The sequence below is a fragment of the Ornithodoros turicata genome, chromosome 4 (genome assembly GCF_037126465.1).
Source record: "Ornithodoros turicata isolate Travis chromosome 4, ASM3712646v1, whole genome shotgun sequence".
NCBI lineage: Eukaryota > Metazoa > Arthropoda > Arachnida > Ixodida > Argasidae > Ornithodoros > Ornithodoros turicata.
Genome location: NC_088204.1, coordinates 21,401,380 through 21,428,874, shown reverse-complemented (window position 1 = coordinate 21,428,874; position 27,495 = coordinate 21,401,380). Strand labels below are relative to the sequence as shown.

The 27,495-nt window shown below is 45.0% G+C and overlaps 1 protein-coding gene across 2 annotated transcripts in view; it reads left to right on the top strand.

Annotated features, from left to right (window-relative positions):
• The first annotated feature begins 1,033 nt into the window (after positions 1 to 1,033).
• Positions 1,034 to 27,495, top strand: part of LOC135391312 (cyclin-G-associated kinase-like) — a 36,819-nt gene continuing 10,357 nt past the window's right edge. The window contains exons 1-23 of one of the 2 annotated variants that reach the window (XM_064621543.1): positions 1,034 to 1,429; positions 1,986 to 2,047; positions 2,106 to 2,165; positions 2,324 to 2,438; positions 2,523 to 2,662; positions 2,741 to 2,866; positions 3,009 to 3,098; positions 8,493 to 8,628; positions 8,714 to 8,893; positions 11,497 to 11,713; positions 12,364 to 12,416; positions 12,498 to 12,769; positions 12,879 to 13,012; positions 16,963 to 17,079; positions 17,146 to 17,226; positions 17,323 to 17,425; positions 17,488 to 17,567; positions 19,010 to 19,194; positions 21,423 to 21,541; positions 21,605 to 21,844; positions 23,448 to 23,660; positions 24,442 to 24,694; positions 26,134 to 26,427. In XM_064621543.1, the coding sequence (XP_064477613.1) occupies positions 1,300 to 1,429; positions 1,986 to 2,047; positions 2,106 to 2,165; positions 2,324 to 2,438; positions 2,523 to 2,662; positions 2,741 to 2,866; positions 3,009 to 3,098; positions 8,493 to 8,628; positions 8,714 to 8,893; positions 11,497 to 11,713; positions 12,364 to 12,416; positions 12,498 to 12,769; positions 12,879 to 13,012; positions 16,963 to 17,079; positions 17,146 to 17,226; positions 17,323 to 17,425; positions 17,488 to 17,567; positions 19,010 to 19,194; positions 21,423 to 21,541; positions 21,605 to 21,844; positions 23,448 to 23,660; positions 24,442 to 24,694; positions 26,134 to 26,427 (3,400 nt within the window). In that variant the 5' untranslated portion in view covers positions 1,034 to 1,299. The remainder of the gene's footprint in view (positions 1,430 to 1,985; positions 2,048 to 2,105; positions 2,166 to 2,323; positions 2,439 to 2,522; positions 2,663 to 2,740; positions 2,867 to 3,008; positions 3,099 to 8,492; positions 8,629 to 8,713; positions 8,894 to 11,496; positions 11,714 to 12,363; positions 12,417 to 12,497; positions 12,770 to 12,878; positions 13,013 to 16,962; positions 17,080 to 17,145; positions 17,227 to 17,322; positions 17,426 to 17,487; positions 17,568 to 19,009; positions 19,195 to 21,422; positions 21,542 to 21,604; positions 21,845 to 23,447; positions 23,661 to 24,441; positions 24,695 to 26,133; positions 26,428 to 27,495) is intronic. The other variant, XM_064621544.1, reaches the window with a different exon arrangement.

The window sequence follows — 27,495 nt, the reverse complement described above, 5'->3', positions numbered from 1 at the left end:
TTTTCATTCTGAGGTGTGCTCATCGGTAAACCATCCCACATTCTAAACGTGTCATTAGCCCTTTACTTCTATTCAGTCTATTTCACCAGCACTTACAACACCAACACAGGTGTTCACTGTATATTAAAGATTTTTGAAGCGCAACTTGTTTTTATGATTTTCAGCTTGCCTCATGAGAACAGTACTGTTTCATTGTAAAACTAAACACGCATATAGGCGTGTATGCCTTATGCTAAGCTAATAGATTAATACGTATTTCTTATTAGTACTTCGCAAACGCGTCCCCGGGGGCTCAGCAGAACACAACTGTGACCATGCTAGTTTTCGGGGATTAATTGTTACTCTTTGAAGCCTTTATCATATATGACGGGATATTCGATATTCGATTCGATATTCGAAGGACAATTTTGCCGATATTCGTATTAGATTCGTATTCGAAAATTTCAATATTCGCACACCTAACTTAAAGTCCCTAGATCACTCTGACCTCTTTACTCTGTGAGACCTCTTTACTCAATGATCCAGGGACTTTAACCTAACTTCGTCCTGTGCGACATCTGCATTGCATCGTAACGTGAGGGCAATAATTTTTTTTTTTTTTTTTTTTCAGAGGCAGAAATTTTTTCCCCGCAACTCCCTAAGACCACCAAAAATCTTGCAACAGCCCCAAAACACCTGCCAGAAATGCCAAAACAACAAACAGCAGATATTGGTATTACGTCCCCGCCTATAGACATACTCGTACTCCCCCCACAGATATCGAAAGCCACAGCTCAGAACCGAAACGGTTCCGAGAAAAGATCACGTGTGTGTAGTTGCAAGGTTGCATCAGCAGCCGCATCCCAGACATTTCTTCATTTATTGAGCAATCTTCCTCCTTGGGGTCACTTGCTAACAATGTTATCGTTCTGCCTGCGGTTCGCGCTCCTGCTATCTCTAGTTTATCGGTAGTGGTGGTGGTGAAGCTGAAAGAGCTCGCCTTTATCGGCCTCACAGAGATGGGCAACGTCACGACCAACGCTCACGGGAGGAATGCGCGTCCTGGGCCAACTTCGAGTTTATTCATTTTGCCTTTGCCCATTTTCAAGCGAATAAGCGGGCCTGTCTCCTGCCGTGGCGCTTCGAGCAGCTGGAGGACAAAGACACCAAAGCCCGAAAAATCCAATCCAATCCAACATGGCGGCTAGTGGTGAATGAAGTTTTGTTATGAGCAGTATGCACTGAATTTACCATTCCACGATGTGGCTAAGATGATTTGAATAGTGTACATAGGTTGCGGACACACAAAAGAAACGAAACATGACCGATTTACTCAGGTCGGCGTTAGGCTATTTTGCCAACACCAACGTGAAAGAGGATCATGAATTCGTAGGGCAAGTAGTGGAGCTTGGACAGCAGAAATTGCGTGTGAAAAGAGTCATGGCTGAAGGTAAGCGAAAATATTTCATTGCAAAGTGCAGAATGCGGTGGTTAGCGTTGCGGTAAAACCACAGAGCAAATGTGGAGCTGCATAAAACGCGAGAAACGCGGGGTCTTATGTCACTCGCGAAGTGCCAGAGGTTGCATCTCAGATGTTGACACCCACCACGCGAGAAACGATCTTTAGCGAGGGTGTTTCCCTGGATACGTTTCCTTGCAAAGCAGTTGCAGGATGAAAAAATAATAACTAGCGGTTTTCAAGATTATCGTTGGCTTACGTTTAGTCGCCGCATATTTATTACCTGCTTGCTTCGCGGTGGGGAGGATACACGGCTCTGGGGAACACTAGTTAAGCGAGCAGGGTACACGCACGAGTTTTCTTTGTCTTGCTGTACAGGAGCGTAATGTTTAGTACAATTGTTGGATTTTTTTTTTTTTTGCATGGTTAAGATTTTTCGTACTTTGTTGGGATCAAATTGACGATGTCGTGCTATAGCAAATGTCGCTAGGTGTCTTTTGCATACTATGCGCCTGTGCACTATCGCTGTCGACGTTGTCTCTTCTAGGTGGATTTGGCTTTGTCTTCGCTGCACAGGACTTATCATCGAATAGAGAGTATGCTCTCAAAGTAAGTGCGACATCGCACACACTCTATGATGGGTCTTTCATGTTTACTTTTTTTACAGCGCATGTTTGCCGGTGACGAAGATGCTAGCAAAGCCATCCTTCAGGAAATCAACGTTCTTGTATCCTTTGAACGTTTTCTGTGCAAAGGCTGTCATAACTGTTTGTGAAGTGTATGATATCCAGCATGGAAATGGCTACACTCTTGCTAGCCTTCAGTGCAGTTGGTCAGGTATGCAACGCAAGTTTGGAGAATTCATCCTTTAACTCCTGAGAGCAGAAAAAGCTTTCGGGACACCCCAATATCATAGAATTCTGTGCAGCTGCAGCTATCGAAAAAAGTCAGTCTAGCCATGGAAAGGCAGAATATCTTCTCCTCACCGAGCTTTGTCCAGGTCAGGCTTTTCTGTAGTTCGTACCATAGAGGCTATTGAGTGTTTCATATGTGAACTGATGCTGAACTTGTTCCAAACTGACAGGCGGCCCTCTGGTGGATGTTATGCAACAAAAAACTACACCACTTTCGCTAGAGCAAGTGGTTAAAACTTTCTATCAGACCTGCTACGCCGTGCAACATATGCACACACAAAACCCTCCTATTATACACAGAGACCTAAAGGTGACTAGGAGATCGGCAAAGCACGTCATGTAGATTTTGACGCAGAAGTGCTACAGTGCTACATACTGATTATTTCAGATCGAGAACATGTTGCTGAGTTCCGAGGGTACCATCAAGTTGTGCGACTTCGGTAGTTCAACGACAAAGTCCTACCATCCCGACAACTACTGGACAGCGATTCAACGGAGTCTCATCGAGGATGAAGTGAGTGCACTTCTGCTGCATAGGTTGTGCGAGTGATCAAAACGCTGCTTTGAGCATTAAGACGTGTTCAAAGTAGTCATAGATTTGAAGCTTCATTTCTTGTGGTGTTGCTGTTTTATTATATATTTTGATCGTTTTTCAGATTTGTAAAAACACCACTCCCATGTACAGGCCGCCCGAAGTGTTGGACACATACAATAACTATCCCATCAATGAAGCCATGGACATTTGGGTATGATAACCCAACTTGTTCTAGTGACTACCCCATAACAAGGTTGAGAGCATTTGCAGTAGGCACTACTGCAAATGCTCTCAACCTTGTCATGGGGTGGTCACCAGATCTATCATACTTTTGATTAATTGCAGCTCTCTGATAGTTGTAATTACACGATGTTTCACACAAACTGCTTTTCTACTTTTTTGGGTTGCGAACCTAACGTATAAATGTGAAAACTTCTAGTTGTCCGAGAACAAAGTCACAGGCAGGAACTGTGAGAGCCATTATGAAAGCAGGGTGCACTAGTGGCCAGTGAAGTTTAATCTGAGCGGATTCAGCACAGACATACCTACAACTGCTGCCTTGTGGTTCTTTCTAATGCACTACTTGACATAGCTCAACTTCAGTTCTGCTCATGGGCCTCTGTTTCAATAATGACACAGGTGTCTATTACTTGTAACTAGGTGTAACATTACTTGTATTAGGTGTCTACTACTTGGGGGGGGGGGGGGGGAATCACAGAACTTCACTGATACTGAAGGAAATATAGGAATTCCACAAATGACATTTACCGAAGCGCGCTGAAGGGTAGTTAAGAAGGCATACCAGCTCTCCGTCCCAATGTATTTCCTATGGAACATATTTTATGCTTTTTCTCGGTAACCACCATGCAGATTTTGACGTGGGTGGTTTCACCATAAAGAGGAAGACAGGATGAACAGAATAATGTTATTAGATTTCTCATACATGTCTTATGTATTTTACGGCGACGTCCCGAACGTGAAAAAAATACACAATTTTTCTCCTGCCTCTTTGAACAGGTTTTTATTAAAGTTCTCTAGCCATTCCGAAAAATACTTTCCCTTTACTTTCTCCCGAAATGTCTCAGGAATCGATAGACACCAAATTTATATGTCTACCACTTTTCGTTTTTATAAAAAAGCATGAGATGTGAGTACACAAAAACACCCACTAAAAGCCCCGTGAACGGCGTCATTCTCTGTGGCCATCTGGTGACGCGACAGCAAAATCGCGCGGACCGTATCCTTCCGCCGAGCGAGCGTGCGCACCGGACCGTACTGCTGGCTCCTCTCTCCTCTTTACTTTCCTGCAGACTTGTGCCCGTTACTCGAAAAAAGTAATTGATTACCGTTACTTGTGCGGAAAAAGTAACTGATTACCATTCCCAATTACTGGACTCCAAATGTAATTGAGTAACGAGTAGAAAAGTACCGCGTTACTCCAGTCGTTACTCTGCATTCACGCAAATTATACCCGTCTTTGTGTGCCTCAGAGGGTGGGGTGGGGGGGCAGGGAAGAAAGAAATCGTTCAACAGCGGGACAACTGAAATAACACGAAAAACAAAAACGTGCAGGACAAGTAGATCTGTATGTCTACTGTATTTATCGCCTGGGAAGACGTTGACCCGATTGTGAAAGAGCATTGCGTGGATCTTCCCATGACTCACTACACCTCCCAAGCTACCACAATGGTACCACCACACTGGTGTTGTAAGAGACTAGGGAGAGAGACCCTGAAATTCCGTAACCTTATGACAATGACCTCCGCTTGGTATAGTAGAACAGTCCAAAAAAGGCTCACTGCACGAGGGTCTTGACTTGGGGCAGAACATCTGAAAGATGAGTTAATCTCTACCGGAAAAGTAATCAATTACTGAGTAATCGATTACTCGGAAAAGTAATTGATTACTCAAAAAATTACTTTGACAGTAAAGTAACTGATTACTCGAAAAATTACCCATAAAAGTAATTGATTACAAGTAACGCAATTACTAGTAACGCATTACACACAAGTCTGCTTTCCTGGACCGCAGACTTAGGGCATGACCTTGGAGACCAGAACAAAAGCTTACTTAGCTGCTCGTAAAGGGATTATCGTCTGAGCCAGCATTGTCGCCAACAACCAGAGACCAACAACAGTCTTCTTTTTTCGGTGTGTGTATAGAGAATTGAGATGAGTTTATTAGCTTCACATGAAACGTCAATTTGCCCGTTTTTGCCGTGTTGGGTTCGTGCTTACTCAGTCAACTGTCTCATAAGGCTAACGAGAATCTGTCGTATTTACGATTAGTGGAAGGCCGACTTTACAAACATTCCAGTAACGTTCAACAGGACTGCCCTGTAATGTTCGTAATGTTTGTGGAAACCCGTGTCTCCACAACCTCGGGGTGTCAGCCCGTCCGCCGCACCCACCAGGAAAACACAGCGATGACAAAATGCAATCAACAACAACAAAGATTTATTGCGTACCTCGAAAAGAGCTCCTGCCAGCCGGGTTCCTGACTGCACACCCCTTTTCCCGTGAGTACCGCGCTTTTGTCGACGTCCTTATCTGCAGCTACAACACATCACTTCCGGATTAGCGCATCCAGCGCTATCTCTTGTTACAAAACAAAACTAAAGTTTTCCACATGCTGAAACAGCGATTAAAAGCAATCCACAGACCGACCGCTGTGGCGTCGCTTATGATCTCAGTTGTCTCGCGACGTAAACACCCAATTATTATTATTATGAAACAGCGATTAAGCGGATTACACACAGATAAATGTTCCTCAGGATAACTGCATTTAGAACAGCAGCTTGCTTTGTTCTTCTCTTTACTTCTGTTATTGGTTGATTTATTTATATTTTTATCTTATTATTTTCTTCTTTTTTTTTCGTCAGTGCTCCATGTGAACCAATTAGAAAAATCGGTCAAGCGACCGCTGCACAATTATTTCCGCCCACGCAATGGGCAACCGCCTTTTCCGGAACCCAAATTCACGTTCGCGAAACAAGGAAAACCAACGACAATGCTCGATTGCTTCATACAATGATATGCCGTGTTTAAAAGTCCAACATCACTATTTACTACACAAAGTCAACACATTTCGATGAAAAAATGGCCAGGAAGCAAGCGGCTGGTGAAGCGGCTGAACCGCATGGCACGAAAAAAACTGGCCGAAAACTGGCCGAACCGAAATCGGGACTGAACGTTTTTCTGTGCATCACCGCATGCTATTGAAATGCACCCCGAATTTCGGCCGATGACTTCTAGCCTTGGGAAACATCGCCTTTCAACAATCCAGCTCAATGAGATAATCCCTGTATTCATAGAAGTAGAAATCGCACACACGGAAACAGTCGACCCGATTGCTACGTCATCATTGCTATGAATTTGAATTCAAATATATGATAATGCTTACTTACCAGAAATATACATACCGAAATGTCATTTTTGCACGAATAATAGAGCTATTATCAAGGTAAATTGCATGTAAGCGAGTGCAGAAAGAAAAAAAAGAAAAAAGGAATACTGTTTCGAGCACTAGATTTTCCTGACTGGCATTGTAAGCGCTGTGTGTTTATAGCCTAATTTATAGCCGCGAGTACATCCAGTTGAGAGCCTCCGAGATATCGACATCTCGGGCGAGCTTTGAGGGCATATGAACTTACCTTTCCTTGGCCATTTCCTGATTTCTTAATTGGCAATTGCCTTGTGCTCAGACTCACTGCTAGCAACATTCGTTTATAATACCATCTGTGTGTGTACTGCCCATATTGCCATCCATACAATCCGATCACGCTTGTACTTCGGCATACACTAAGTATGCACTAGTAAAACAATATGAAGAGCAACTAAAAATTCCATGATATCAGTCAGTACAGACAACAAACACAACAACAAAACAACAAAATAAAAATAACAAAGTACTCATGTATCAATAGGAGACGAGCAAAAACACGTGAATGTCTCGGATCGAACTGCTGACCTTTCGTGTCAAAGTCCGACACTTTACCTCTCGACAAACAGCGCAGAGGGTGTGCGCCGCCTTAAAATCGCGCCGTCAACCATGCACAATGGGGATTATTTCGCAGTCAGAGGCGAACGGCGTGATAAGGACGGCGACCGTGGCTCCATCTAGAATCGAGAAAATCGTGAATCGGAGTTGCTCCCCCACTGGTATGGCCTCTTAAACCGCACTACAATGGTTATTGAGGATCGGGAATTTTGAAATGAAATCAAATCGAAAAAATCAAAGCGCCAGAGTACATCTGGCTGGTTGCAAGTATAGGAGGCAACCAGTTAGTCTGTGATGTTAATAAATTTTCACTAGATAGGAGGCTTATCTCTCGGTGACCCTAATTGTGGCCAGGCCGAGAAACCGTTCCTGGAGAATCGGACCAATTTACTCGACGTGGAGGCTGTTTAGTTCTTCCCCTCATTTTACTAAAGTTCTACAAATCTGCCTGACCATCATAAAGAATGGGTTGCCAGTCCCTGGCTGGCGCCTTCCGCCCCAACGCATCGCGATAACAGCACCTGGAGCAACGTGTCAATGGACACCTTGCGTATAGCATTGTAATCGGCTGCAATACGGATTGAGCCCATTGACCATTCAAAGGGTTAGTGTTTTAGTGTTCCGTGCAACAATGAAAATGCGGGACGTTCTCGATTTGGCTTCTTTAGAAACAAATCCCCATTTCTCATTACAATTGCAGTGTGCTTTAACTATTTTTCAGTGTGCGTCGGCAGCTGTATCTGTAGGACTGGTACATTTCCTTCAGTATAAGTCACAATCTGTGAAAATGTTTTTCCTGATATGGGGCCTTTCCCTGCGTGACTTGAAGTTGAATGGTACAAAAAAGATACTCCCATAATCATCACCCCTTCCCACAAGACAAAAAAAAAAAACGAGTGGTGTGATGAAAGATGAAAGTCACTGAAAAGGTTAGCCAGCTGTAGGACTCGAACCCACATCTTCTGGATTGCCGGTCCAGGGCTCTACAACTTGAGCTAAGCTACACGCCTTCTCAGCCACTTCCAGGGTGCGTCATCTGAAGGGACAAACCAGCCACTCTCTCTCACTCATCCTCCTTTCACTCTTACATTTTTGCTCACTCACACACACATTCATACGACGGGATCGACGCGGGTGGCAACTGATGAACATGAAAGAACTGATATTCTCAGGCTGGAACAACATAGAAGGGACAAATACATACAAAGCCTCAATTTGCCTAAGAAATTAACGATGAAAGATGAAAGTCACTGAAAAGGTTAGCCAGCTGTAGGACTCGAACCCACATCTTCTGGAGTGGTACGAGTTGTCCCGGTATGAGTGTTCCTGATATGAGCTGGAGTAGAGCCCCTATATATTATTTTTAGGGTTGTGCAAATATTCTGATTGTTGTAGGAGAGGAAGCGTAGTTGCACAAGAGGAAGAAGACGAAGGCAATAAATTCATTCTCTCTTTCCTTCTGAGAGCAGATGTATTGTATCTTGGCTGGTTCCATAGGAACTCTACAATTGTTTAATTACCGAGGCAAATAATCATAATTCAATTTGAATTCCGAATCGAATATAGAATTATATTTCAAAAGTATTAATTTCCCCCCACTTTTCAGGCTCTGGGCTGTGTGCTGTTTGTGCTCTGTTTCCGAGAACACCCTTTCCCAGATTCATCGAAGCTGCGTATTTTGAGTGCAAAATATCAAATACCGGCAGGCAATACACAGTACGAATTACTGCATGACCTCATTAGTAAGTCGTCGGTTATTTTGATACAATTGGTACACGTTCTGCGGGGTAAACACCTTTTGTGCTCCTGTGGTCTCCCTCTGAGCAGATGGCATGCTGCAGATCAACCCGACATCACGGCCTACCATTAATGATGTGGTTGAAAGGCTACAGGAAATCGGTGAGGCAAAGGGAATACGATTGTCCGCTCCCCTTGGCCTATCTCGAGCTCCTCCAGTCGATCTTGCCACTGGCCCTGCAGGTAAGAGGTCAGAGGACACTACTACAAGTATGTACATTTCTAAGAAGTCCTTTTATAATTGTGTTGCAGCACTTTCAGGTTTTAAGAGTGCAGAATGAGAATTCAATTCTACATCATTTGTTATGTGCAAAGTTCCTATTTTGTGTTATGGGTTAAAGGAGTTCTGCACAGAGAGACCGAAACGTTTGTAATGTTGGGTGTATAATGCTTGCGGGAACCCAAATCTCGTAGCCCGCTACGATTAGTTTCCGCGGTTGTTACAGAACCCGGATAATGAACTGTGTTTAACCGTTCGGTTTCGGTGTCGCCGTTTCAAGAGAAGCGCCATTTTCGTGTGTAAAACGACGTCACACCTCCATGCCAGCTGTCAGGCGTGCGCCCTTTCGACCTGGGGGTAGCCGGTTTCAGTCAAGGTGAGCTGGACTGCTGCCATTTCACATGAGAATACCGCGAGTCGAAGTCGCGACAGAGCCAAATAGCCGGGTGTTGCCGAATGCGAAGACAGGAAGGCGGCAGCTTGCATTCGTGCAGAACAGGTTGCCAACAGCAGAGAGCCAGCGAGTTTTCACATACGTGTACTTGGGAATGTTTTTAAAATATGTTTGCATCTACTAAATGTGACGAAACTTTGCAGAGTCGTCCTCCTTCGGTGACTTTATGAGATGAATGAAACAGTAGCAGTGTTTTTCGGACTGTGCAGAACACCTTTCATTTGTCATCTTATTAATCTACAACACAAAATAGAAAGATTACAACTAGGCCGAGATACATATTGAACTACCACTTGTAGATCATGGAGTTATCCCAGTGTAGTTATTTTGAGAGTGACTCCCCTCTGCTTGTAAGTGTTTGTACTGTTGTGTTTTGTAACGTCATGTTCCGAAAAGGTGGAATGACATAGCATAGCTCCTTAAAGGAGCAAGGTTTGAAAGGAGCATGGTTCGAAACAATGTTTTATTCATGGAGCAGTCGTTCAGGGCCGCAATATTTTCACTGTGCGGTGTATCACCACTGTGCAATCCCGTTTATAAAAACACTCGCAGAAAGCTGTCACCGACCTTGCAGACGTGCGTGGCTTCAGGCCTTTGTGAGGAACAACAGGCACTGTGAACGTCATGAAGTGAAGTCTACTTCCCTTGTTGCCCTTACACACTTTGATTGGGGGAGGAGGCTCCCGATGGTGTGCAGATCAGAGGCCCCGCGTGCATGCCAGATGCGCTCATCATTCCCTTGCACGGGTTTATATTATTTGTCGTACAAGATGCCGGATCCAAACATAAGACATAAGAAGTTCATGAGTTGTGGAAAATAATGTCAACAGCCATATTGTTCGTGTAACTGAGTGACAAAGTTCATTGAAGAAGTAAAACAGAAATGAACATCATAATTTCATTAGTTTCATGCATTTCACGCATTCAACATTAGTTTCATGCTCAGATTTCCTGTTCTTGTACCATATTTTGCTATTTCGCTGCTTTTCTATTCCTCCCACTTAATTTTGAGACAGGAAGAACAGCAACAGTGCACACGCATACATGTCCACACATTGAGGACAAAAGTCAAAACACCTTCAGAGTCATTATTTGCATTCTGATAAATGAAACCCAATCCAAAAATGCTTCAAACGCGAGCATTGTGCATTTGTGAAAGAGGTCCACCACGGGAACGCGCCGCCGCGACCAAGGTAAAATCTCCACACTGCCTCCTTGTCGCAGAGCCAGCATCATAAATCATCACCATGAGGAAACCTAAAAGTGAAAACGAACCTCATTCTGTAGTGTTTATAGTATGCACCAGATGTCGCCACTTGTCCATATCTCCTTTGGAGGCAGAGTAGCGTGGCTCGTAAACGCCCTACGGGTGCGGTAAGGAGAGTAGAAGTGAAGTAGAACAAAGGGGGCAATGCGGTGTTTTTGTATGAAGTTGTTTTGGGCAGCGTTTGAGATTCTGTTCAAGGCACCATACGATTTCAACAAACTTGGATACAAATTAAGCGTGACACGAGGCATGGCAGCTGTGATGATGGATCTGTATGCATTTGAGTCGCAAGTTTGAAAAATAACTGCCCTGCCTTTCTCCCTGTTTCACAGCTGTACAAAATAATGCTTCAAGTTGACCGTCTGTGTCTAGAATAGAGATGGGACGAATCCAGGATTTCTCGAATCTGAATCCAAGGAAGGTTCTGCGAATCCATGAATCTTTCGAATCTTTTCTTCGAAAAGAGTTTTGAAAGCTAGGGAAAAAGCTCTTCTACTGAAAAGTGTTTTGAAGCAGAATTTGATATATTTGTTTAACAAAAAACAAATTCCGAGAAGACATAACCATCATGTACTTCTTCCTAAGTGTAGCTTATTTAACATGATGTTCATCGACTACAGGAAATACATAAACTCGGGAGTCTGAATTCCCTCCATAAAACTAAGAAACAATCGAAGCAAAACCGTGCTTCTTTTAAACTTCCATCATTGAAGCTTGGGTCTCCACAGGCAATAGGGGAGAGAGGGAAACTGGGGAGCTGCGCAGACAGTTGACCCACTTGCAGAGCGCATTGTACTGGAGCCTTACATGTGAACATGAAACTGACCGCAAGAGGTTGACATCTTTACTTTGTTGTTCTTTGTAATGTCTAGCTTCACCAGCGAGTGTACGAAATTCATCACCAGCCCCTGAGGCAGTGCAGCAGCAGCACTACGGCGGCCCTTCTGCAGCTATTCCTAACTCTGTAGAAGGGGGAGGAAGTTGGGGCTCCGGTGGGGCAGGTCTCCTGACGTCTCTCCGAGGGGGCGCTGGAAGCCTGCTCAAAAAGTTGGGAGACACCTCGTCAAAGGTTATGCAAATGGCACAACAGTGAGTGGTTAACTTGCCTCTTATCTTGTAATGTTTGAAACTGAAACTTTGCTTCCTTTTAAAAGCGTATATTCCACGTAAGCAATTACTTTTTTCAAAACTCAGTAAGAGTTTCCTTTAGTACAATACGCATATTTAATCTGAAATCACCCTGATAATGTTTAAGAAGGAACATCTTTCAGTTGGTTGTGTTTTCATTATAGCAGTTACACACCTTATCAATAAGGAGGAAGAAGAAGTTTTACTGAACCTGCCAGCCTTTACAATCAGTCTGGAGCAGACATGATCCTCGTACGGGAGAAACTAACTGCAAGAAGCTAATTTATGATTGTGGCTAATATATGGGTTGCTATTTTGCTTTCTGATGTCCTGTTTTGTATGAAATCGTTCAGGCATACCAAACTATACCCACATCCTTTCACTTTTCATTTATTTATTTTTTATTTATTGATAATGCTGACCATCTGTTGATGGTCTAAGCATGTCACATTAGAAGAACAGCATCACAAATTAGAGATACTAGGCAGTGCTAAATGTCTGCGTTAGGTACAACTATATGTTTATGTTGCATTTGTACAATTCTGTGCCCTCAGGTCGCGTTATCTTCTGTCCCGCTAGCTCAAGACATTTCTGCTACTAATTCGTTGCAGGTCCATGGGAAAGTCAGATCTCGACTTCAACTACATCACCAGCCGTATTGCTGGTAAGCTCGTCAGCTAATAAAATCACCGCTTACAGAACACGTCGCTAGAAAACACAATTGGCACACTTAATTCTTCTACAGTGATGTCCTACCCAGCCGAAGGTTTGGAATCGGCTTATCGCAACCACGTCGAAGATGTGAGAGCTCTGTTGGACACTCGGCACAAGGGACACTATGCAATCTACAACGTGTCGGGCCGGGCGTACTCCTCGGCCAAGTTCGACTGCAAGGTCACGGAACGTGGTTGGGTGGCCCGTAAGGCCCCTCCGCTTCACGTGCTTGTCTCTCTCTGCCGTTCGATGTTGTCTTTCCTCAACCAAAGTCCGCGTAACATCTGCGTCATCCACTGTCTCGTGAGTCTTTCAGTTCTTGGACATGTAGCTACCTGCACTTGATCCTGTGTGTAAGGCTGTTGTAGACAAATTCGTTATCATGTTTTTCTCTTTTTTTTTTTGTGCGCAGGATGGCAAGATGTCATCCGCTGTGCTTGTGTGTGCATTCCTTGTCTTTTGTCACTTGTTTGACACTCCAGAAGAGGCGCTGCAGATGTTTGCCGTCAGACGGTGTCCCGTTACGTTGTGCCCTTCGCAGTTTAGGTAAGCGCCTGAAATCTTCACTATCTCTTAATGGCCTCAACATATCATGTTGGGACATTCAATTGTGCAACGATTGCTTTGCTACAAACAGTGGCTCCGTGTTCCAAAAAAGGGACTTTCGTCCTCTTCCCTTTTTGGAATATGGTCCCGTACCAACACCCCTATCTTTCAAATCTCAAACAGTGGCTACCCCTGTTGTACAAGTAATGTCTGACATATTCACATTAAACCCGTTAAAATCTTTTCTGAATTCGGTTCAGGTTCTTCTCTGCAGCAGTAAAAAAAAAAACACAAGAATCTAGATGTTACGATCACGAATGATACGGATTCTTTTTGGGTCCCGACAGGAATGCCTATTCTTTCCGTGTAATACAGTTCAGATGATGCGAACGCGTTATCTTGCGCTTACGGATGATACGAATGATCTGGGGCATTGGCAGAGGAAGCAGCAGAGATCATTTCCCCGTGACACGTGCCAGTGTCATGCTCCTGTTCCTAGGTATGAGGATGGAAGGAAGGACTTAGGACAGACTTATCTCATTGGTTCAGAGGGGTGGACCCCCACGCAACAAACGTAAACACGCACACTTGCGCTGCCTCATCCCAAGGCAATTACTGATCAAACCTTGGTGTGTGCAAATGTCTCTCAAACGCAAAGCCGTGGTGGATGACGCAACAGCCGTGATGCTGTGTGACCCTGTCTTTGCGCTGGAAACAATACAAGCACAATCAGTTGTGATCACAATGAATGGCGATCTTTTGCTGACTTCGCTTTGCCAACACAGGGTGGTTGAAACACAGCAACTGGGGCTTTCAGATACCGACAGCGATGTCCCGGCCATGGTGGATGAGACAAAACAGGCGCGACGCCAAGTGCTATCGCCTGTGCTGACGCTGAAAGCAATGGCATTCCTTGACTTGGCTGTGATGCCTCCAATCGTCTACAAGTAAACCGCATGCGCGTGATTTTATGCGCGTCTGCAGGTGGATATTGCAGGAAAGATAAGGTTGAAATCTCTGAGTTAACTTTTCTGATTGGAGAGAAAATACGTGCATTTCCTGCACTTTGGTGTGCTCGTTTACTTCATTTCTCATTATACGAATATTTTCCGTGACCCCGAGAGATTCGTATCATCCAGATTCTACTGTAATGAGGCTTTCTTTTGGGCTGTATGACACCAGCTTAAGGCAACTGTGATTTTGGCCACATCATGATGCACAAAATGTGTTTTCTGTTATCCAAAACAGTACTTTGACAGACGTTTAGAATAACAAATTGGTTTAAAAGATTCCAAAACTTATGCAGCAACAAAGCTATCATTGCAGTATGGAGAGTGACAGCGTGCACATGTGACAGGATTCCATTGCTCAGGGCACTTGAATTGGGCATTCAGGAGGGAAGCTACCCATTATGGTTGTTTATGCAAAATTAAATTGTTGGGTGCCCAGATACACTACACCAAGAAGAGGAGGATAACCAGGGAAGCATAGTGGACATATTTTCGTTACCATTTCCAGTAATGGGATAGTGCCGTGAGTAGACAGCCCTTTAAAGGGGCACTAAACTTCAAAAACAACTTGCTCTCAACTGAAAGTCCGTGTTTCAATTAGTACACCTCAAACAAAATTAGTTCACACAATGCTACCCTTTAGAAGAAAAACGCAATGAAACCAGAGCCATCTTTGGCAGCAACGAATGGGATCCCCAAGAGGAAAAGATTGGCGGCATCCAATGAGACAACAGGAGAAGCGAGCGCGTACCTATCGTGAGTGTCTGGAATGGAGCAGGTCTGATCGTAGTGTTGCGGACATGCGCACCATGATGCGCGCTGCTGCATTTTTCAATCGCGATTCACTGAATTGTAGCCCACAACAGTTTTCGCGAATGTCCCACTGACAACAGTTATCCTTACTTCCTTGGACAGTGATGCCAGACCGCTTCGCAACGCGCACTACGTTTTTAACCGAGACTGCTCCATGACGTGCCCGCGCATCTTGGACTAAAAACACCAATGCACGAGCTGAAGCATCGTTCACTGCTTAGCGCCGAAAGAGTCTGGTATAGTTTTGATTGTAGCTTTGTAACGGAATCAAAGTTTTGAATTATGATAACAAGTACGAAATTAACATAGTGTGTGATTACATAGTGTGTAACTTCTGCCCAAGTGGTGCTTCGCATACATTGGGGCGTAGCGACGGCAGAGATTTTCCCTTTTTTCGTTAAAGAGCTGGTGCTCTAGTGGTCATGAACTGTTTATGGCTCCAGTTGTTTTGCGGCGTTAATAAGGGAGGACCAGGGACAACATGACACCATCTGCACAAAATACGTTATTTACAGCAAGTGATTTTCCCCCTGTCCCTCACTCCTTCCTGCTGTCCTCTCTCCGTCTGTCCACATCAGTACGCCGCTCATAGCCACAGTTGCTTCGCGGCGCTAACACGCAATAAAAAAAAAAACAGCAAGTGATTTATCAGCAGTGCAGTGTCGTGTTGGAACTAGTGTTGGGACCCGGGATATCCCAAATCCCGCGACTCCCGGCTGTTTTGCACATCCCGAAATTCTGGGATTTTGAGATTTGCAGTGAATGCTGCAAGCTATTGTTGGAGTAGTCACGACACAGAACAGCATAACAATTTCCAGTTATGTATTTAATTTCTAGCACACCTTTTGGATGACAGTTCTTTGTCCTTAGCTGTCCTTAGCAGTCATACGCATCTTGTTCGATTCCTTGCAGGGTGCCGCTAAGCAGGCTTCAATTGTTGTTGACACCTCTGGCACACGAGCCAGAGCTCCCTCTGTAGCTTTAATTGTTTAAGGAGTATCGGCAGCGCCAAACAGCCTTTATATAAGGACGCGCACGTGCATAACAGTGCAAAGAAGGGGAGGGGGGAAGCAAATGTTTTCGAAAACAAGCGTTTTCCTGAACATTAAGCAGGTGGAGGCATTCACATCCTGTTGCTTTGCAAGTTTGGAAAGTTCCGTTTCAAAACGTTGTGTTTGCTCATTTCCCTTGCTGAGGGGGACACAATCTCACAATAAAACATACAGGGTACACGACAGTACAACATAAATACAAAAAATCTCTACCAACAAAAAAGACCAATCACCAAAAAAGAAAAATCAAGAAAGAATGCAAAACAAAATGGTAAGAGTAAGGTCTACAATAGCCTGCCATGTAACAGGTACTTTAGTTCTTGCACTGATCTCCTGGTATCAGTAAGGTTTTGGTGCTCATTAAAAATTGTTAGAAATAAAAAGTTTTGTAAGTCGAATCTTTGTTTCGTATTCAGTGACACGTATTGTGAAATAAATCGGCAGATGCCATGCGTGACAACTGCGAATAAAAATGACTTTTATTTGAGGAGAACATATAACGGGCCTTAGTAAACGGGCGTTTGGATAAAACAGGTAACGTATTAAAACATTGATTAATATGCAGTGACAGAACGCCGAGAAGGCAGACACAGAAGGCACACAGGAATCATTCGAGTTACTACACAAATGCTGTGCATGCATGCTGTTTTCATTTTACATCAATCCTGAAATCCCGTCCTGGGGAACCCGAGATTAGTCGCTAAAAATTCCCAAATCCCGGGGTTGTTAAAGGGGCCCGCGATTCCCAACCCCGAGTTGCAACAGCAATTACAAGTTTGCATTCAGAATATAAGCCTAGCAGCCACTCTTTGATGCGACACATTTTAATAGCATTGCCCAGCACCGACATACACTGGAAGGGAAACTGGTACGGCAATATCTCTGATCAGAAGCGGCTTTGCTCACTTCGAAACAAATGTGTCCAAATTAGAGGGTAGTTGTAACCAGGAGAATTGGAATAACAATACATTGTTGAATATCTCTGTACCTACTTCAGCAGGGCTTAACTACAGAGATTAACTGTACTAGAACTACAAAAAAGTGGCCTTCAATGCAGCCTTGAATCTCCTTGCAGGTACATTAACTACTTGTCACAAATGGTATCGAAAGATAATCCCACGTTACCGCACCGATATCCGCTACAGTTGGTGTCACTCTCGATGAAGCCTGTACCCCTGTTTACGAAATTAAGGTGGGATCTAAACCAGACGTACCGGACGTTCACCTTACTTACACGTACATCCCTTTTTGCTCCAAGGGATGGGTGCCGTCCTTTTGCTGAGGTCTGCGTGGGGGAAGAGAGGGTCCTGAGCACTTGCCAGGAGTACGACCGTATCCCGTGAGTAACAAACGCACCATCCTAATGCATGGCACGCTTGTGCTACTGCACACTGAGGAAACAAATGCTACATGTTTTCGCTACTCCTTTCTTCAGCCACCACAACTACGCTGAGAAGCAGGCAGCCATTCCACTCTGTGTGAACGTTGCTGGCGATGTTACCATCGCTGTTTACCATGCTCGGTCGTCATTCGGAAAGGTTTGTTGCACCACTCTACCTTCTAGGTGACATACTCTAATAATTTTTTTTTCACGTTTTAGGTCTCGCCTATTAAGATATGCCAGATTCAGCTCTACACTGGATTTGTTGCTCCTGGCAATAAAGTGCTAACCTTCTGCAAGTGAGTTCCATAGAAAAATCATGTTCCCATTACCGTCTTAAAGGAGCAGGGAAATGTCCCTGTAATTTTTTTTGTTTTGGGCATGCTGCGCAAAAACTAACATGAGCTCTTCCAAGGGAATGGTTCAAGTGCAGCTGACGCTTTGCGTAAGCAAGGCCTCCGACATGCACGCTGCTAGAATACCCCCTACCTTCTCAAAGAGCTCATAAGGAAACCAGGGGAGCTGCCATTTTTTAAATTGAAATTTGGTTATGTTCGGTGACTCGTGACCAGGGAACGGCAATGGTAATGGTAGCAGGAGCAGAAATGGTATATTACCGAAAGTGGAGATGGTAACGGTAACGGAAACGGAAACGCATACCACCGTCCTCCATTACCAAAAACAGACATGTAAATGAAAATGACCATTCGGTATTGATTCAGGTAATGGCTATTCCTGTTGTGCAATGATATTAGTGACTTCATTTGATTTTCATATTTTGGTGATTCCATTCCCTGTAATATATGCTGTGAAAACTACATGAAAGCATGGAAAGCGCAATATTGGATCTCGAGGGTGCATCCATTACTTACTCGTCCCAGTCGGTATTACTCATGATGTAGCGTGCGACATACAAAACAGACTCCACAACATAGCACAAGGATGCAAGTCCACAGCTTCTTTTTCTTTTTCGTTTCATCATGACTGTGGCAGTATTGTTTACTACTTAGAGCGTTAGCCTATGAATGTGATATTGGAAGGAGGTCTGATCACGCCCATCTCGAGTTGCTGGACTCGGAATGTGAATGCGACACTCTACAGGCTGGAGACTTGTTTCTACAGACTTTCTTTTTCAAAATTCTGCAAGACATATGCATCCCACCGATGCGAAATTACTTCTATATTATGTACGCGTGACACCGAAGCGGCACTTGGGCAAAACGGGGTGCTGACAGAGCTGAACGGGCAGCAGTTAACATTACCGGACACAGTAACGGAAATAAAATTTAGAGGCTGGTATCAGAAACGGGTAACGGAAACAAAACGAAAATATTGCACCACCGAAAATGGAAACGGTAACAAAAATATGCCAGTTACCCTTCCCTGCTCGTGACATCACTTGGTGCGGCTGAAGTACCACAGTAGCGCACAGATCTTCTGTGCCCAATGACAGCTAAGGGCTGCTCCCTAAACAGGTCTGTTGACACTGTGAGGGGAGATCAAAGCAGGCCGAATGGACATCTCTCACAGCATTTTTCTAAATTTGATTGTGCAATCACAATACACTGCGCAGCAAAAATATTGTGCATGGTGGCTCCTGGTAGACTGCATGATGAGTGGAACAGGGTTTTGAACCACGTTAAATGTCACTTCCCTGCTCCTTTAAGTGAACCTTAACGAACTTGTAATTAGTTGTAGCTGAACTCATTGAATTGCATGAGGTGCAATTCTGCTGTGACAGGCATGAGATGGACGGGATCGAGGAAGTGGACCGCTACCCTGAGGGATTCACGTTGCTTCTCGAAGTGCGACTCGGAGATCAGCCGAGCCAGCGGCTCAGCAATGGAACCTGGGCTGATTTGGAGCACCTTGAGACGAATGCTGCTGTTCTGTTTGCTAGTGATGACGAATTGGAAGCTTGTGTCAGTAAGTAGTGCAAAGCATCTTTATTGCATATCTGGTATAGGGGGGGACTAGAGTAATGCACGTGCCCAGACTTACCCGAAAGCACAAGCCCGGCCCGTGGGCTGGGCTAGGCCAGGTAATGCCTTCTTTTTGTGGGCATGGGCTAGGCTCGGTACATTGCCAATCCTAGACCGGGCTCGAACCTGTGTACCTTCACTTTTTGCTAGCTACGGTTTACAGCCCGCTTCACTGGGCCAGGCCAGGTTGCCTAGAAATTGCTAAGGCGGGTCTGGGCAGAAAAACATTGAAATTATTTGGGCTTGGGCCGAGCATAGGCCAGGTATGGTGTCGTCGGTCAGGGCCTGGGCTGGTAAATCAAAGGAAGCCTGGGCCTAAGAATACAATCCGTGCAGTGCTCTAGGAGGGGCGAACATACGTAGTGGACTCTCGTGGCACACCTGAAAGAAGGACCGTGGACAGCATCCTACAAGCTTCACCCACTTTTTGTAGTAGCAGGGATATTGTGTCCAGACTTGCACTAACCCACTCTCCATATGATGACTGCGTAACTGGAGGTGGTTGTGGTGTATTCCTGACTGTGCTTGCTGTCAGCAGGAGCACGCAAAATGTGACGTGCACAGCTCTGAGGGCTAAAAAAAGAATGAAACACAAATTGGACAGATTGAAATATGTCATCGAAAAAGCCAGACAGCGGGCTGGCTTTTTCAATGAGTGCCATATTTAAATCTTTTATGTTCCTTTGCAGCTTGAGGCTTGTGTTGTGTTCGTCTGTGTGCATGTTCCAGCCCGAGAACAGTCGCCGTGTTTGACAGCATCTAATGCGAGGTTTTTGTTTTGCCTCGAAAGCGAGCCCTTAAAATTGGAGTCACAGAATATGCGGTACCTAGGCGCCACACTCGCTATCATAGGCCCTTTGCCCTCAGCATTTCCAGTCTGCCCTTCCCAGCTACGCAGTGATTTGTCTACAGCTACACGGCCGGTGATCATCTCACTACATTTCACTACGACACATCATACAACATCTCACAGGCGAGCGGACTGTAGCAAAAATCCTGTGCAACAAATGCGGACCATGCATCACTTATATACAGTCTTCCGACTTTTCGGATTTATCCGACAACCTCCGATAAACTCCCTCCGATGTTTTTTGCAAAAAATCGGATTTACCCGATAAACTCAGATTTTTCCAAGGCCCACGTGGCGGCTTTACGGTTTTTCCCGTTTCCTTTGTCCCCCTTCTTCCACACCTACTTTTCGACTTCAAACTGATCACATCAACAAAAAATGGGTCAGAAGTGGTAGCCTGTCTTCAGGGTCGCTGGACGCATCAATGGCCCAAAAGGAGGATAGTAGACAAACTTGTCCCATCTGTTCTACGCGTCCTCTATCCTCGTGACTCTACTTGACCCCGGGCACTGGGCTAGTTTGGCACAGAACAGTTCTGTGTTCGTCACAGCTGCTACTCATTTTGAGCCTGGGCACCATTCACAATTTGTGTAAATACGCTTGTTTGTACTTCAATAGCTCTGGGTAGCAAAACATCCGTGCGCTATATCGTGTTGTCTCAGTCACTCTTACACTTCTTTCCTTGCAATGTCTCTGTGATGACTACTCAGAAATGCTCCGAAATCGGCGCCGTTCATTTTTTAGACTTTTTATTTCTCCAAGAAACTCAGAATTTCAGAAAAGTTGACAACTCCTATAAACAGCCTCCAAATTTTCCAAAATGAAAACTCCGAAAATTCTGAACCCTACTTATATAGTATAGGCGGGGTGCAGCGATAGCCTGACCTGTTTTTGTGTGACACAGTATTTCAGTTACCCTTTGCTTTCTTCCTTCTCTCCCGGGTAAATAATACAGACCTGGGTAAAGTTGCTAGTGAGCACTTCGTCGTCGAGGCACCAATGCAGGCACTGGCACTGCAGGCACTAAGGACCGCATGTGAAATGTGTAGATGTCGCCTGATGAGCTTGTTTTACAACTCCTGAAATAGAACGAGCGTAGAAATGTGGGGTAGTTGGTAACTGTACATAATGATACACGTAACTGCTGGACTCAGTGGAGGTACAGCAGTTTGTTTGTGCACTTCCTCGTCCGTGTCCCTGGCTGCGTTCCGTGTATCATTATGTCCTGAAATAGACAAAGTTTTTTGCACCCCAAGTCGAAATATATAAAATCCAAAAACAGAAGGGTCTACTCATATTTCAATCCAATACTCCCTTTTTAGGCCACTTTTCACGCAATGCGCCTCCACGTCCCCCACCTCCGGCGACACCAAGCATGCCGAGCAGGGAAGCGTCACCATTACCTTCAGAGCCGAGTGCAAGTCCGAGTCCTTCAGCTGAGGTGAGACCCATCGCTTATCTCGTGACAACTGTTTCTGGACATGTATGTAACCTTCCTACTTAGAACCTCCTGAGCCAACAGAGGTCAAACACTTCCACCTCCAACGGATCGGCACAGCCATTCGTGCAACAGCCAAAAGAAGCAAATCTCCTCAACCTGTCCAGTTTTTCCATTGACGATCATGAGGATCCTTCTCGTAACGCAGCGCCTGGTTCTACAGGGAAAACAGTTGATGATCTTCTCGGTTCCGGTACAACTGCTCCTCCTCTGGCATCTAATTTTGATTTGCTGGTTAATCCACAGGTTAGTACGGAGCAGTGCCCTAGTCATGACACTTGCTGATGAAGAAATTCGGGTTGTAGACGACTCGGTGATGAAGTAGTTGGACGACCAGTCCTTCGGTTTATGATGTGAAAGGCTGCACACTAAAGGGGTGGGCTCGTAGTTCGTGACCTACTCAGAACACATTCCATTCCCCGTCATTGGGCGCGTTAAGCAGGCTCCCGAGCGTCCTTTCCCGGGTCCTGAGCGTCCTTTCTCAGTGGAACGTACCCTTGGTGTCTCTACTTAACGGTGTTTGTGAGACTATTCGGAAACCGAGTGCTCCGCACTCTACACCCTGAGCTTTCTTCTGTCGTCTGCATTCTGTAAACATGGCGAAGGCGAGAGAATTGAAACTGCCAATCAAGCCCGCTGAACGGCACGTACATCATGAACATGCGTCACGGGCTGTACGTGGCATGAGAGCTTTTTGGCATGAGGCTTTTCTCTGACATGAGACCAGGGGCGTGCAGGGAGCACCCAGGAACGTGCACCGGAAGTCGCTTTGGAGGCATTAAGCGATCACTTGAAAGAGGGAACGTTCCCGGAGTACCAACATTGATAATTTGGCAGTGGGAACTCTTTTTACCCCAATGAGGGTGTGGTTAAAAAAAAAAATATCAACAAGTAAATAAATAAATATATAAAGAAATGAAGTTAATAAGAGCTGCATTGCTTCCCACAAGCTGTGCTGGCAACAACATTGACTAGTACCAGTGGCGTCAATAGGGGGCTGTGCGGTCCGCACCGGGTGATGCGACAGAAGGGGGTGACGCGCTGCACCAGTACCGCCTCCTCCCCTCTTTTTCTGTAGCGAGGTGACGCCAAAAACAACATAAGAAGCCCTCAGCGAGCATGTGATTTTTTGCTGTGTACGATATGATACTGTTATTTATCGTGTATCGCCTCGGATGGAAAGGGACACATTATTGTGTGTGTGTGTGTGTGGGGGGGGGGGGGGGGAGTGACGGAGCTCCTGCACCAGGTGACGCATACCCTAGTGACGCCACTGTCTAGTACCATTCGAGCGGTTGCCTTGCCTCGTTGCTGTCTCGGACGATTCTCGGTAGCCAATAAAAGTGCTCTGATGATCTGAAGTCGCAACATGCCAGAAGGAGCTGGAAGAGACCGCTGCTGCTGTGCACACTCTTTTAAACTAGTTTTCTGACAGAAAATGCGCACTTCCCAAAGGAAATATATTGCATGACAGTTCATGACGGCAGTATGTTCATATCAACCGATAAAAATATATATGTGCAAGAAGCCATGCTCCTTTAACATAACTGGCATTCCTGATGGTGGTGGCATGTTTTCTCCTTAATTCCCTATGGAATAGCTAGGCACTGGCCTGGTAAATAGGACACTCGGGTTGAGTGCCATTTGTCGCCTAAAATAATCTGGTTAATGTTGCTTGTTTTCTCAATATGGTTCTTTTACCATAAGTACACAGCATTCTGTACTGCATTTTGAGCATTCCTGCGTATGACTTCTGCTTTATAGGAGAGCTATTACATCCGCGTCTCTTTGGGCTATGGTGTGTTGAACAAAAGAGAGCACGGCGTTGATGACAGTGTTATAATTCTAGGCAGCCCCCTTAATCAGCGACCTGCCAGCTCAGCCCGCAGCCCCATTTGACCCATTCGCAGCAAGTGACTTGCCTTCAATCAATTTGCTGGAAGCTAAGACGCCTACTTCAGTGCCCGGTGCGAAGGGTGATATTTTTGATCCCTTTGGTACAGCTGCTCCTTCAGGAAGTGCATGGAGTGGAAGCAGCCTCAGTGCTGGCAACACGCCACAGGTATGAGGTGTTACATGGTGACTGGTAACAGTGGCGTAACTACCAGCAGCGGGGGCCAGCGACTGCTGCCGGAGCCCAGCCCACATAGGGGGCCAGGCCAATCAACGCCAATCAGACTTCGCCACCAGCCAATTGAAAAACCATTTTCGAACACTACAAGAAACTGACGCACTGTTCGTGTGCGTGAAACCGAACGTTGTACTTAAAAAATGGGAGATGAATTGCTGCAGCTATCAATCAGAAACCTGCTAGGGAGTTACGACTTCCTCTTGGTTAGGCATTCTGAATTATCCTCCAGGTTTTCGGAAGTTACCACTGCATGCCTGCTGTATTGAACACTTCCCCTTACAGTTGCAAGTGCGGAAATAAGTTTTTCAATGCTGAAGTTAATTAAGACGTACCTGCTCGGCACGATGTCCCAGGTTAGGAGGAAATTCGTAATAACTATTTGGGCACCTGGGCAGGGTGTGTGTATCCGTACTGCTGAGTCTGATGGCCTCTCTTGATATTCCTACTCGAACCTCCTAGCTTGTCTGTCTGCAATCTAGTAGCAACAGAGGCTACTTCACTTTTCAGTTAAAGGCATTACAAGGCCAAAAAAAAAGGAACTTTGGAGAGAACCTTCGGATGTGCGTAATATACTTACACCTTGCACCTGCAGAGGGAGGTGGGGGGCATTCCGGGGGGGCCCATCCACATTTCGCTGACGGGGCGCTGCGGATGAAGTTACGCCACTGATTGGGAATATATTTCGGCATGTAACACTGCACGCTCAATGCAGCACAAACAGGGGTGCATTCCGAGCAGCGTGTCGGCATTCAATGTCACCACAACAACAGCGTCCCTCGGTGGGATGACCCCCGGAAGTTCTGGTGCTGCCATGCATGACCCTCTACCAGGTACATTGTTTCCTGGTGGCACTTGGGTTCCCTTGGTTCCAGCGCCAGGAGCTGGAGGGGCTGGCCTTACTCGGAATGCTTCCACTCCAAACTTGGAGGCTCTCTGCCGCAAGAATGACCCCTTCGCTGACCTTGGTGAGCACCATAAATGCTTTCTTTAAGGAAGTGGGCAGTCGAGCGAAGCCAGTGCGCCTGTGCCATAACTGTGCATAATAATATTTTGATATCGGAATCAAATAATCGGTTCCCGTTCCTGTTGCATCGAAACATGTGTAAATTAAACGCTTGTTCTGAAGGTATGTGTGCTCCTGTAGTGATTTGAGCTATTTGTCGTGTGCTTATTATAACTGCCCGATGTGCCAGACTGAAGGAAGGGGCACAGACAGACAACGAGGTGGCCATTTTGAGTTGTCAGCAGGTCGTATGTGCACAATCCATGTTCTTAGTGCCATGTTCATGACTGATAGTGTGCCTTCCTTACAAGAGTAGTAGTGATCACATGCAAAGCATGTATGATAGTCTTCAAAAAACCTGTTCCAGTAACCCAAAATAATAGGGATCACTCCATCAAACCTAAGATGTTTTTATACGTGAAGAAAAACAATGTACAAGTTTCCGGCGATGCAGAATCAAAAATAACAAAGACGGTTAAGAGCATCAACTGTTTACTATATACATTAAAATTTAATGTAATAATAAAATTTAATGTATATAGTAAACAGTTGATGCTCTAACAGTATTTGTTATGTTTTTATACCCCAAACTGGAGTACGCCCCATTGGTTAGTTATCCACGTCAGGAATATTTGATTGACCAACCAGAAGCCATTCAAAACAGTACATAGCTTGTTTTATTTTCTCTAATAACCCTTATTTCGCTAGTGTATCCTTTCTAAAATGCAAAGTTGGTTTACACGATCTTTCACTGTGGTGACAGCTCTAGTGCTTATGAAATCTCATACCATTGTCCGCCTCTCCACGATTGCTGATTAACTCAAGCTGATTAATTTCATCATGTAACGTCATGAATATAGTCAAAACAACTATCCCTCTAAATTAATGACGGACACTTTCAACTTTAAAATGCATCACAGGAACATTATTTTTGTTGATGTTACGTAACATGCTTGTTTTCTTGTCGCTTCTGCTTTTGCTCTGGTTGATTTTCTTGGTTGATTCTCGATTGATTTCTCTTGGATTGATTGCTGCCCTTTTTGTATACAAACTTTGAATTTAATGTATATTGGTAATTCTATTCTTTCACTCCCACTTTTTGTGTTATGCCCATTGGAAGGGGCCCTTAACCTTATTTAAATAGATAAATATATACATAAATATCAAGCAAGGCTGCTTCATTTGCTGTGTAGTATCACAATTTTTTGCTTCAAACTAAAAACGTGCTTCTCTCGTCCTGGTGTGAGCGTGAGTGCATATTTTGCAAAAGTTGTCAGTTTCCTCTTCACTTTTCTGTTGTCTGCATAACACCCGCAGGCAGACTTTGAAATACTCCCATCTAACGCCGTCTATAATGCATCCCCCACAACGTAGTAGTTACAAACTGGGGCACTTTTGCAGCAAACCTGACCGGCGGCTCGCCTGCACCAACAGGCATGTCTGGCGCAACAGCCGGTTTTGGTTCATGGCAGCCAAAGCAAGGGCCTCCTGGTGCAGCCTCTTTTCAACCTCAGGCCACCAATAGTCCACAGCACATGAGCAACAAAGCAGGGGCAGGTAACGGGCAGTGGGCTGGCACAGGGGTCCAAAAGCCCGTAGAAGCAGCAACGGCGACACCGCCTCGACCCAACTACAGTTCCTCGGCCACTCAGGGAGGCACTGCAGGCGTTTTCCAAGACAAGGCTCCTAATTCAGGTAGAGTTAATCATCCTTATTGAGAGCCTGCTTAAAGCTGACATGGACTAGTTTTGTCACAGCTTGCTTCCCCTGCTGTGACTATGCCGTGCAGTGCAACGGCATTGTTTGGGCTGATCTTAACACATGATTTGGGTTGCAACGTCGAACGATACCATATGCCGTATTTTCTCGAATCTAACATGACTTTGAATCGAAGACGACCCCCCGAGTTCAGGGTACACAATATTGGGGAAAAAAAAGTAAACAAAGATTGGGAGCCAGTATAACAGTTGGAAACGATGCACAATACCATTTATTCGTCACCGCTTTCTTCGCCGCCGCTTTTTTTTTCTTTCTTTCTTTCTTTTTTTTTTTTCGTTATCTGCTCACAGCTCATTGTGTTCCGTTCAAAGCGTTAGACAAACCGTTCTTTTTTAAAAGCACGCTCGACAACGTCGTCTGGCACATCGCACCAAGCGTCCAAAATACACTGCGCTGGCACAATCCTTGATCTCTCCCTGTTGCTTCAGCCCTCGTCTAACATTTGCTTGCGATACTTGAAACCGCCTTGCTGCCGCTAAATTGTTACCACACTCAGTGGCTAAAGCGAGAACTTTGCGTTCGAACTTCGAATACAACAGCAACGTCGCTATGACAGGCAGTCCCCATTTGCATTGTTTGCATTCATTTGTTTCGCACTGACTGGCACTGACAACCACAATACGTGGTAGCGGTTGCGCCGCACTATTGGCCTGATCGTGTCGCCCGCTCCCGCCTCTCCCCTGACCTCGTTGTGGTGCGGATATTCGAATGTAGGACGACCCCCGACTTTGAAACACAGGATTTTTTGGGGAAAAAGGTAGTCTTAGATTCGAGAAAATACGGTACGATCTCGGGCAGTTTTTCTGCTATCGGCACTGTATAGCAAACAGAGTCTTAGCATTTAGTTGATCTTATACAGTATTCGCCAGTTGATCCGTACTCCTTGTACAACGAAGTGGATTATTTCGTAGAATGGCTTATGAGGAATGTGACCTGTTATGCCTTTTTCCTCAGCTTTTATGTTCCTCACTCTTTGTCCCCAGT